The 12,176-nt window shown below is 46.4% G+C and overlaps 1 protein-coding gene across 26 annotated transcripts in view; it reads right to left on the reverse strand.

Moving 5' to 3' along the window:
• LOC123999372 (alpha-adducin-like) overlaps positions 1 to 12,176 on the reverse strand; it is a 64,061-nt gene that overhangs the window by 16,359 nt on the left and 35,526 nt on the right. For 15 of the 26 annotated variants that reach the window (XM_046305058.1, XM_046305054.1, XM_046305072.1 and 12 more), the window contains exons 3-11: positions 9,969 to 10,131; positions 9,365 to 9,397; positions 6,671 to 6,822; positions 6,206 to 6,286; positions 3,869 to 4,018; positions 3,465 to 3,608; positions 2,815 to 2,913; positions 1,926 to 2,093; positions 309 to 656 (exon numbers count right to left, since the gene is read on the reverse strand). In XM_046305058.1, coding sequence (XP_046161014.1) covers positions 309 to 656; positions 1,926 to 2,093; positions 2,815 to 2,913; positions 3,465 to 3,608; positions 3,869 to 4,018; positions 6,206 to 6,286; positions 6,671 to 6,822; positions 9,365 to 9,397; positions 9,969 to 10,131 — 1,338 coding nt within the window. The remainder of the gene's footprint in view (positions 1 to 308; positions 657 to 1,925; positions 2,094 to 2,814; positions 2,914 to 3,464; positions 3,609 to 3,868; positions 4,019 to 6,205; positions 6,287 to 6,670; positions 6,823 to 9,364; positions 9,398 to 9,968; positions 10,132 to 12,176) is intronic. The other 11 variants (XM_046305073.1, XM_046305059.1, XM_046305056.1 and 8 more) reach the window with 3 other exon arrangements.

Consider the following 12,176-nt stretch of genomic DNA (forward strand, 5'->3'; position numbering starts at 1 on the left):
AGAGGGAGAGAGAGAGAGGGAGAGAGAAGGGTTTAAACAGACTGGCTAGAGAGGGAGAGAGAGAGAGGAAGAGAGAAGGGTTTAAACAGACTGGCTAGAGAGAGGGAGAGAGGGAGAGAGAAGGGTTTAAACAGACTGGACAGAGTATTAATACAAACACTGGAGTCATCTGGAGAAGTAGATATACCACACGTTCTAACTACATCCCAGGATCCATTTCCCCCCGAACCTTAGAGTGCCAACCCGCTGCCCGTTCATCAAATAGCTGAACTGTATGTCTAACTATGAACAATAAGGTAGGCACAGACCAAGCAGTTGGTAATACAGCTTGGCACGCAGACACCGGACGAGAGAGACTGCAGCAAGGGTTTGACGTGATCGTGTGTAATGTTCGTCCACACCTTAGTCTTCGACTTGGGGCTGCCACCGTCGGGCCCTTCCTCGTAGGCCTCTTCCGGCCGGCCCGAGTTGAGCCAGCCGGTCTTGTCACGCTGCTGCCTCTGAAAGCTGAGTTTGAGAGGGGAGCGAGTGCCCGAGTCACTATCCTCGGCATAGGAGTAGCCCGTGGCTGAGGGAGCGATCTCTACGTCGCTGCTGAACTTTTTAGCTTTGTCTCTCAGGGCAGGGCACCTATAGGGATAGCCTGTCCTGTAGCCCTAAAGAGACGGAAACGCAGTCAGTTAGATGGTGTTGTGGTAATACAGTGAGGATAACGCAGTGAGGATAACACAGTGAGAATAACACAGTGAGAATAACACAGTGAGAATAACACAGTGAGAATAACACAGTGAGGATAACACAGTGAGGATAACACAGTGAGGATAACACAGTGAGGATAACACAGTGAGGATAACGCAGTGAGGATAACGCAGTGAGGATAACGCAGTGAGGATAACGCAGTCAGTTAGATGGTGTTGTGGTAATACAGTGAGGATAACGCAGTGAGGATAACGCAGTCAGATGGTGTTGTGGTAATAGAGTGAGGATAACGCAGTGAGGATAACGCAGTGAGAATAACACAGTGAGGATAACGCAGTCAGTTAGATGGTGTTGTGGTAATACAGTGAGGATAACGCAGTGAGGATAACGCAGTCAGTTAGATGGTGTTGTGGTAATAGTGAGGATAACGCAGTGAGGATAACGCAGTGAGAATAACACAGTGAGGATAACACAGTGAGAATAATGCAGTGAGGATAACGCAGTCAGTTAGACGGTGTTGTGGTAATACAGTGAGGATAACGCAGTGAGGATAACGCAGTCAGTTAGACGGTGTTGTGGTAATAGTGAGGATAACGCAGTGAGGATAACGCAGTGAGGATAACGCAGTCAGTTAGATGGTGTTGTGGTAATACAGTGAGGATAATGCAGTGAGGATAACGCAGTCAGTTAGATGGTGTTGTGGTAATACAGTGAGGATAATGCAGTGAGGATAACACAGCGAGGATAACGCAGCGAGGATAACGCAGTCAGTTAGATGGTGTTGTGGTAATAGTGAGGATAACGCAGTGAGGATTTCGCAGTGAGAATAACACAGTGAGAATAACGCAGTGAGGATAACACAGTGAGGATAACACAGTGAGGATAACACAGTGAGGATAACGCAGTGAGGATAACACAGTGAGGATAACGCAGTGAGAATAATGCAGTGAGAATAGTGCAGAGAATAATGCATATCAAACCCTGTAGTTAATAATCTACAGTATCAGTAATTTAATCTTACATGAATATGTTGAAACGAATATGAAAATATATATTTTTCCAGCATTGTATGGAAAGTTAACACTAATTGTACAGTAGAACATGAACGTACATATTTCACACCATTTTTTTGCTGTAGTTCATCATTCTGTGATTGTATGTATGTGATCATTTAATCTATTGTCATGCAATGTTTTTCTAATAAACTTGAATAGGGCCGTTCCTACCAGGTTATCCAGCATCCTCATGTAAGCCTCAAACTCCTGCTCCCCCACCAGCCACTTGGGGTGTGTGGAGCCCTCGACATGCTCAGAGCACCGCGGCCGAGCCTTATACTTAGCAGGGTCCAGCATCACCAGGTTATCAGGCCCTCCTGCACTGGCTAGGGTGCGCACCTGGAAACACACAGACACACACACAAAGTCATTCAGTCACAGTCATGTCACATGCAGAAGAAAGTATTCTGTTGGGTATGAATTGCTCTGCATCACACTTGGAAAATGCTCACAGAGCTAGCATTGTGTCTGAGTAACAATATAAGCCTCTCTTTATAATAATACAACACAACATATCATTTATTGAAGGCTGGGAGCAGCATAGGAGCAGAGCAGCAGCATAGGAGCAGAGCAGCAGCATAGGAGCAGAGCAGCAGCATAGGAGCAGAGCAGCATAGGAGCAGCATAGGAGCAGAGCAGCATAGGAGCAGAGCAGCAGCATAGGAGCAGAGCAGCAGCATAGGAGCAGCATAGGAGCAGAGCAGCATAGGAGCAGAGCAGCAGCATAGGAGCAGAGCAGCAGCATAGGAGCAGAGCAGCATAGGAGCAGAGCAGCATAGGAGCAGCATAGGAGCAGCATAGGAGCAGAGCAGCAGAGCAGCATAGGAGCAGAGCAGCAGAATAGGAGCAGCAGAGCAGCATAGGAGCAGCATAGGAGTAGAGCAGCAGAGCAGCATAGGAGCAGCATAGGAGTAGAGCAGCAGAGCAGCATAGGAGCAGCATAGGAGTAGAGCAGCATAGGAGCAGAGCAGCATAGGAGCAGAGCAGCATAGGAGCAGAGCAGCTGCCCTGGAACAGATTCTCACAGAAATCCAAGTAGGAGCTGAAAGCACTGTCCTACCTGGATCTCACATGCAGTGACCAGGTTGTGGATATAGTAGAAGGCTTCCTCCACAGTCTCCCCAACAGACACCAGACCATGGTTTCTCAGGATCAGGACCTGGGGGACAAATACAAAACATAGGTGCTCAGTATACCTACACTCGCTTGTAGCTTGTCCCAATTCACTCGCATCCCCCTCGGCATTAAACCTGAGAGGTTGTAGATCTATAAAAGGCAATTACACTGCTTATACCGATCCAGACATTTTAGATCTGTGAACACTATACCAGGGCCCTCCACTGTTCCTGGAGAGCTACCGTCATGTAGGTTTTCACTCCCACCTTAATCTAGCAGAGGGTAGCTCTCCAGGAACAGTGTTGGAGGGCCCTGCACTAGAGAGAGTTCGGGCCAAGGGGAAGGATTTGAGTGTGACACTCTCTCTCTCTCACAAGAGGGTTAGGGCCAAGGGGAAGGACTAGAGTGTGACACTCTCTCTCTCACAAGAGGGTTAGGGCCAAGGGGAAGAACTAGAGTGTGACACTCTCTCTCTCACAAGAGGGTTAGGGCCAAGGGGAAGAACTAGAGTGTGACACTCTCTCTCTCCCTCTCACAAGAGGGTTAGGGCCAAGGGGAAGGACTAGAGTGTGACACACACTCTCCCTCCGATACCTTGCTGGTTGGGCCCAGGTTTTTCTGTATGAGGACGTTCTCCTCCTCGTCTATGAGGATGCCGTGGTAGTCATGGTAGGCCACCTCCCCCAGGGTCAGGGCCTCTGGAGAGATGGGCAACAGGCCACACTTCATGGCCGACACCTGAAACACAGACAGACTGCAGTTATTCACCACCACCGATCGGGTAGTTGACAACTGTTACTCATGTTTCCTGCCAAATTCATGGGAAGAGACGAGTGACACTTATATTTCAAGACCCAAGTTTTACCAAAACTCATATCACTAAGAAGAGCATGACAATGTGACCAGTATATAGCCTTTTCACACTACTGAGCCAAACCGATGTACTGAGCTGCTCTGGTCGTTTCCACAACTGTTGCTAGAAATCGCTGGAAACTTACTGCAGCTCCAGCCGGTGTGTGAACGTGTACGATGCACTTGATGTCTGGCCGAGCTGCGTAGATGGCTGAGTGGAGAGTGAAGCCAGCCTGGTTGACCCCCAGGTTGGTGCTCCCTCGGTCCACTATCTCCCCTTGTGTATTAATCTTAACCTAGGATGTGACACAGAGTTTAAATGATCAGACACATTACAATGTAGCTCAATGGGATGGGACCAGACAGGCAACAGTGAGTCCATGCCTTATGAAAGCCCACAGTGATGCTATAAAATTATCAAAAAGTGAACAATTATTATAAAAAAACAGGTTGTTTGGTTCCTCGATGCTGATTGGTTGATACAGTATGTGGGATTTGTGGTACAACTCCCCCCACAAAATACCACAACCTGTTAATGTGATAATTCCACATTTCCCGCAGCCCAGGCAGGAAATTAATAAACAAAACCTCCCTCAGCATCTATACATTACTTTTCCATGCTACTATTATTTTTGCAACAGTTGGGGGTTGTATAAATCTGCCCGTCTGCCACTATGACCTGTGCAACAATGTATCATTTAACACATAAGATCACTCCAGTGTCAGTAGACTAGCTAGCCCAAGAATGAACGTGAAACTAGCTAGCTCGGACGCGGCAACCAAAATACTCGTTGCCCATGTAGGCCTATTGGATAGGATTATTTATTGAAGTTCATCTCTTTTTAATCATTGAATCTCTGCTAGCTAGGTACAAGCCAATTATTTGTTTAGCATAGCAACGTGGAATGAATAGAATGATTCGAATGAATAACTGGGTCAAAACATGAGAAAAAAAACAACCAACTCGCTTGGGTAGCAACTTCAGAATGCAAAAACAAATGTACTCATTATTAATATTTGGTCAACTGTTTTAGACAATCAATAATGCCATCGAACACAGGTAGTTTCGTGTGACAACTCCCTCAAAGGGCTGTATCCCTTGGCTTCACCTCAGAACAGTCCATGTCAGGAGTTGTCACATGCAACTTCTCAGGTATTATTGCTAAAATAGACTAATCTAAACAAATAACAGCAGAAAGTCAATGCGATGCTAGCCTGAGTCCCAGATCGGTTTGTGCCGCCTTGCCAGATTTACAGTAGAAATTGGCAAGACAACACGAACTCAGCGTCAGTGAAATTAACAGTCTAAACAGATGATACAGGCAGAGGACCAATAGTTGACGGCAGCTTCGGCCTTGAAGGACCAGTGACTCAGCATGTACAGTGCCTTCAGGAAGTAATCATAGCTCTCGACTTAATCCACATGTTGTTGTGTTTCAGCTTGAATTCAAAAATGTTCCAATACCCCATAAAGACAAAGTGCAAACATGTTTTTATACAGAAATATCACATTTGCACAAGTATTCACACCCCTGAGTCAATACTTTGCAGAAGCACCTTTGGCAGTGATTACAGCTGCGAGGCTTTCTCGGTAAGTCGAAGAGATTTGCACACCTAGATTGTGCAGTACAATATTTGCACATTGTTCTTAAATTCTAAAAGCTCTGTCAAGTTAGTTGTCGATCATTGCTTGACAGCCATTTTCAATTTTTGCCAAAGATTTCCTCGCAGTGACTGTTGGAAAACAGACAGCCAGGTTTTCCTCTAGGATTTTGCCTGTGCTTAGTTTATTCCGTTTATTTTTATGCTCCCTAGTGTTTGCCGATGACAAGCATACCTATAACATAATGCAGCCACCACCATACTTAAAATGATCAATGGTTATGAAGAGAATAATTTTATTCTGTACAGGCATCCTTCTTTTCACTCTGTCACTAACACAGGTTAGTACGGTAGAGCACATGTTGCATTAATATGTTTGTTCAGTATAGTTAAAGTGTTGGTCCCATGTTTCATGAGCTGAAATAAAATATCCCAGAAATGTTCCATACGCACAAAAAGCTTATTTCGCTAACATTTTTGGCATACATTTGTTTATATTCCTGTTAGTGCGCATGTCTCCTTTGCCAAGATGATCCTGACAGGCGTGGCATATCAAGAAGCTGATTAAACAGCATGATCATTACACAGGTACACCTTGTGCTGGGGACATCAAAAGGCCACTAAAATGTGCAGTTTTGTCACAGAACACAAATGTCACAGATGTCTAAAAAAAAAAATACTGGCATTTTAACAATTGATTTGCAGGTAAAATGACAAGTTGGACAACCTCTGTGTTTGGATGATGGAGGCTGAATGACAATCGCTTATTTAATCACTACTTGAAACGCATAACATAAAATGAACATATTCTATTAGTTCACAGCGTTGTCACACATTATGCAGGCAGCTGTTAAGAGTGAGACACTGGGGTAGAATCTTACCAGACTGGAGGCAGAGACTTCACTGTACAGAAGCCCAAAAGGGACAATCAGGAACCTCTCCTGATCTGAATTCACCCGTACCTGGAAGACATGAGTGCAGATGGTGGTCTTAACAAGTAACAAACAAACCAAACAAACAAACAAACCTAGGGAATTACACCAAATGGCTCACATACACTAGAATGCAGTTGTTAACATTTTTCACATTCTTTTGATGTTTCATCAACAATATAATGCTTACTCAACTAATTTTACCAACCAAGACAACTCTACATTTTCCTGCTGAGCTTTCTGAAAAGATATTCTGCAGGTTAAATGTGCAAAAGCACTACAATGTACTGCGGTAAAATAAACAAGATCCTGTCCTACATATTTCTTCTGGTGTTTCATACTGGCTAGGAGTCTGTTTTAATAACATTGCAGTGGATAAAGCCACTGGAGAAGTACATTAGAAGGCTGTCTTACGGTTAAGTGGTTGTAGATGAGCTGGGACCAGCCGAAGAGGTCTGTCAGGCGGTAGAAGGCAGCTAGCTTACAGCGGAGCAGCTTCTCTCCCTTCTCATAGGAGATCGAGTCAGATCCACGCAGGTCATTCACTGGGGTTACCATGCCCAGACCTGTAAAGGGAGAGAGAGAGAGAGAGCGAGAAACAGAGAAATATTTGCACATCGTTATAAAACACTGTATTTAGACAATGTGAAATTTGAAACATCTCTATTCCTTTTGAACTTTTGTAAGTGAAATATTTACTGTTCATTTTTCACTTTTGGTTTATTATCTATTTGATTTGCTTTGACAATGTAAACATATGTTTCCCATGCCAATAAAGCCCTTTGAATTTCATTCACTCACCTCAATCAACAAAGAATAATGTCAATTTAAACAGAGTCTATCCGGCTATAATTACAAAGCGTCTATGGTTAATGTAGTTGCATTCTACAACACTACTACCGACCTCTGAACTCAGCGGAGACCATCTTGGCCTGAGGGGACCTAAGTGCTTGACGTATACTGTGTGTAAACACACAAAGCAGCATGAATGTGTACTAGCTAGGTACACTAGGTGCTGGGGTACAGTGTACTAGCTAGGTACACTAGGTGCTGGGGTACAGTGTACTAGCTAGGTACACTAGGTGCTGGGGTACAGTGTACTAGCTAGGTACACTAGGTGCTGGGGTACAGTGTACTAGCTAGGTACACTAGGTGCTGGGGTACAGTGTACTAGCTAGGTACACTAGGTGCTGGGGTACAGTGTACTAGCTAGGTACACTAGGTGCTGGGGTACAGTGTACTAGCTAGGTACACTAGGTGCTGGGGTACAGTGTACTAGCTAGGTACACTAGGTGCTGGGGGACAGTGTACTAGCTAGGTACACTAGGTGCTGGGGGACAGTGTACTAGCTAGGTACACTAGGTGCTGGGGGACAGTGTACTAGCTAGGTACACTAGGTGCTGGGGGACAGTGTACTAGCTAGGTACACTAGGTGCTGGGGGACAGTGTACTAGCTAGGTACACTAGGTGCTGGGGTACAGTGTACTAGCTAGGTACACTAGGTGCTGGGGTACAGTGTACTAGCTAGGTACACTAGGTGCTGGGGTACAGTGTACTAGCTAGGTACACTAGGTGCTGGGGTACAGTGTACTAGCTAGGTACACTAGGTGCTGGGGTACAGTGTACTAGCTAGGTACACTAGGTGCTGGGGTACAGTGTACTAGCTAGGTACACTAGGTGCTGGGGTACAGTGTACTAGCTAGGTACACTAGGTGCTAGGGTACAGTGTACTGCACTACAGAATTTACTCTTGGTAGATTAATTCACATCACAGTAGCCAAATGCCTCATACATACCTCCATAACGTATGCATTAAAATGCATTATTGTCAGGGGCTGAAGACACTGGAGCAGGTCATATATACACAACATGACCAAAAGTATGTGGACACCTGCTCGTCAAACATCTCATTTCAAAATCATGGGCATTAATATGGAGTTGGTCCCCCCTTTGCAGCTGTAACAGCCTCCAGTCTTCTGGGAAGCCTTTCCACTAGATGTTGGAAAATTGCTGCAGAAACTTACTTCCATTCAGCCACAAGAGCATTAGTGAGGTCGGGCACTGATGTTGGGTCAATTAGGCCTGGCTCACAGTGAGCGTTCCAAATCATCCCAAAGGTGTTCGATGGGGTTAAGTTCAGGGTCTGTGCAGGCCAGTCAAGTTCTTCCACACCGATCTCGCCAAACCATTTCTGTATGGACCTCGCTCTGTGCACGAGGGCATTGTCATGCTGAAACAGGAAAGGGCCTCCCCTTAAACTGTTGCCACAAAGTTGGAAGCACAGAATCGTCTAGAATGTCATTGTATGCTGTAGCATTAAGATTACCCTTCACTGGAACTATGAAAAACCATGAAAAACAGCACCATTATTCCTCCTCCACCAAACTGTACAGTTGCCACTATGCATAGGGGGAGGTTGTGTCCACCAAACCCAGATTCGTCCATCGGACTGACAGATGGTGAAGTGCGAGTCATCACTCCAGAGAACGCTTTTCCAATGGCTGCAAGCTTTACATCACTGCAGCAAACACTTGGCATTGCACATGGTGATCTTAGGCTTGTGTGCGGCTGCTCAGCCATGGAAACCCATTATATGAAGCTTCTGACAAACAGTTATTGTGCCCGACGTTGCTTCCAGAGGCAGTTTGGAACTCGGTAGTGAGTGTTGAAACTGAGGACAGACAATTTTTACGCGCTTCAGCACTCTGCGTTCCCGTTCTGGGAGCTTGTGTGGCCTACCACGTCGTGGCTGAGCCGTTGTTGCTCCCAGACGATTCCAATTCACAAAAACAGCACTTACAGTTGACCGGGGGCAGCTCTAGCAGGGCAGAAATTTGTCGAACTGACTTGTTGGAAAGGTGGCATCCTATGATGCCGTCACGTTGAAAGTCAGAGCTCTACAGTAAGGCCATTCTACTGACAATGTTTGTCTAGGGAGATTGCATGGCTGTGGACTCGATTTTATACACCCATCAGCAAAGGGTGTGACCGAAATAGCCAAACCCACTTTGAATGGGGTGTCCACATACTTTTGTTCAGTGTATATGTAACAAACTAGTGCTCCGCTAACTAGCTAGTGATTCTACATCATGTACATATAATACTCACTCATGTTGAAGGCAGTCATGCCTCCTTGGGGTGCTGCAGGGTACATGCATCACATATAGCTCATACGGTGTATTTATCACTGTATACATTTACATTAGATCAGTGTTTCCCAAAACTCTCCTCCAGTAGACCAGGCAGTCTACTGACTTGATGTTGTTCCAGAAAGAACACAGCCGATTCAAAATGGTCACCTAATCATCTATCCCCTCATTAGTTAAATCAGCTGTAATACTTTCGTAATACATTAAATACATGGACTGGCTGGGGGTTCTGGAGGACCGGTTTGGACTGGCTGGGGGTACTGGAGGACCGGTTTGGACTGGCTGGGGGTACTGGAGGACCGGTTTGGACTGGCTGGGGGTACTGGAGGACCGGTTTGGACTGGCTGGGGGTACTGGAGGACCGGTTTGGACTGGCTGGGGGTACTGGAGGACCGGTTTGGACTGGCTGGGGGTACTGGAGGACCGGTTTAGACTGGCTGGGGGTACTGGAGGACCGGTTTGGGCTGGCTGGAGGAACTGGAGGACCGGTTTAGGAAACACTGAATTAGATTACAATGTGATTTAAGGACTGAATAGAAAGGTTTCAACTGTATTCTACTCACTCATGTTGAGTGCAGCCATGCCTCCCTGGGGTGCTGCAGGGTACATGGTGGGAATACTGGTGGTCATGAAGTCCGCTATCTGCTGCAGAGCCAACAGGCTGGTGGGGGTCTTTCCCCTCTTCAGCTGGTCCTGAATCATCGTATCCAGCTCATCACAAAATGCCTGGGGAGTAGACGGGGACACGGTCAGACGGGGACACGGCCAGACGGGGACAGGGTCAGACAGCGAAGGCGCAGGACAGGTCAATACACCATTTTTGTAGTTGATGCATTGTAACAGTCACTAGTTGGCTATTCTTAGTTCCCCTACTACAGAATCCATGGTTACTGTTCCCCTACTACAGAATCCATGGTTACTGTTCCCCTACTACAGAATCCATGGTTACTGTTCCCCTACTACAGAATCCATGGTTACTGTTCCCCTACTACAGAATCCATGGTTACTGTTCCCCTACTACAGAATCCATGGTTACTGTTCCCCTACTACAGAATCCATGGTTACTATTCCCCTACTACAGAATCCATGGTTACTATTCCCCTACTACAGAATCCATGGTTACTATTCCCCTACTACAGAATCCATGGTTACTATTCCCCTACTACAGAATCCATGGTTACTATTAAATCAACACAGGAGTGATTTGAAGTAAAAGAGCCTCTATGGTCTGTCGGGCAGTCTGTCGGGCAGTCTGTCGGGCAGTCTGTCGGGCAGTCTGTCGGGCAGTCTGTCGGGCAGTCTGTCGGGCAGTCTGTCGGGCAGTCTGTCGGGCAGTCTGTCGGGCAGTCTGTCGGGCAGTCTGTCGGTGTTCTCTTGCTATCGCTGTGCCTGTTGACTGCCGCATTGCTGAGAGGAAACTAGAATAGAACGGCTTCAACCTGATAAACATTGTTAGCAGGAACAGGCAAAGAAAATCAGTCACATATTACATAATCACTGCCAAGAAGAACTAAGGAGTTACATATTTCCTTTGTTTTCCATGTGTCAAACCTAGCTTGTCAAACCTAGCTACATGTCCTGCTGGTAATAACTCATCTGCAGGGTGAAACAACAGATCTCTCAACAACATGCTCCTCACACAGTCCCTTTTCTTATCTCCTGCTGCACTGTCTCAGTGTGAGTGTGAGTGTGAGTGTGAGTGTGAGTGTGAGTGTGAGTGTGAGTGTGAGTGTGAGTGTGGAGACTGAGTACGTGTGTGTGGAGACTGAGTGTGTGTGGAGACTGAGTACGTGTGTGTGGAGACTGAGTACGTGTGTGTGGAGACTGAGTACGTGTGTGTGGAGACTGAGTACGTGTGTGTGGAGACTGAGTACGTGTGTGTGGAGACTGAGTACGTGTGTGTGGAGACTGTGTACGTGTGTGTGGAGACTGAGTACGTGTGTGTGGAGACTGTGTACGTGTGTGTGGAGACTGTGTACGTGTGTGTGGAGACTGTGTACGTGTGTGTGGAGACTGTGTACGTGTGTGTGGAGACTGTGTACGTGTGTGTGGAGACTGTGTACGTGTGTGTGAGACTGAGTACGTGTGTGTGAGACTGAGTACGTGTGTGTGAGACTGAGTACGTGTGTGTGAGACTGAGTACGTGTGTGTGAGACTGAGTACGTGTGTGTGAGACTGAGTGTGAGTACGTGTGTGTGAGACTGAGTACGTGTGTGTGTGTGAGACTGAGTACGTGTGTGTGTGTGAGACTGAGTACGTGTGTGTGTGTGAGACTGAGTACGTGTGTGTGAGACTGAGTACGTGTGTGTGTGTGAGACTGAGTACGTGTGTGTGTGTGAGACTGAGTACGTGTGTGTGTGTGAGACTGAGTACGTGTGTGTGTGTGAGACTGAGTACGTGTGTGTGTGTGAGACTGAGTACGTGTGTGTGTGTGAGACTGAGTACGTGTGTGTGTGTGAGACTGAGTACGTGTGTGTGTGTGAGACTGAGTACGTGTGTGTGTGTGAGACTGAGTACGTGTGTGTGTGTGAGACTGAGTACGTGTGTGTGTGTGAGACTGAGTACGTGTGTGTGTGTGAGACTGAGTACGTGTGTGTGTGTGTCTCACAGCATCACAAAGAATGTGTTTTCCATCACTAAAAGGCTGGGGTGTAAACACTGTGTTTTATACACTGGGCTTAAACTGAGTGCTGCTGAGAGAACAGTACTGTGTTTGAGAGAGACAGTGTTAAGTGGCCGTACCGTGATACAGGCCTATGTAGAGGCTATTC

The sequence above is a fragment of the Oncorhynchus gorbuscha genome, linkage group LG16, assembly GCF_021184085.1.
Source record: "Oncorhynchus gorbuscha isolate QuinsamMale2020 ecotype Even-year linkage group LG16, OgorEven_v1.0, whole genome shotgun sequence".
NCBI classification, from domain to species: domain Eukaryota; kingdom Metazoa; phylum Chordata; class Actinopteri; order Salmoniformes; family Salmonidae; genus Oncorhynchus; species Oncorhynchus gorbuscha.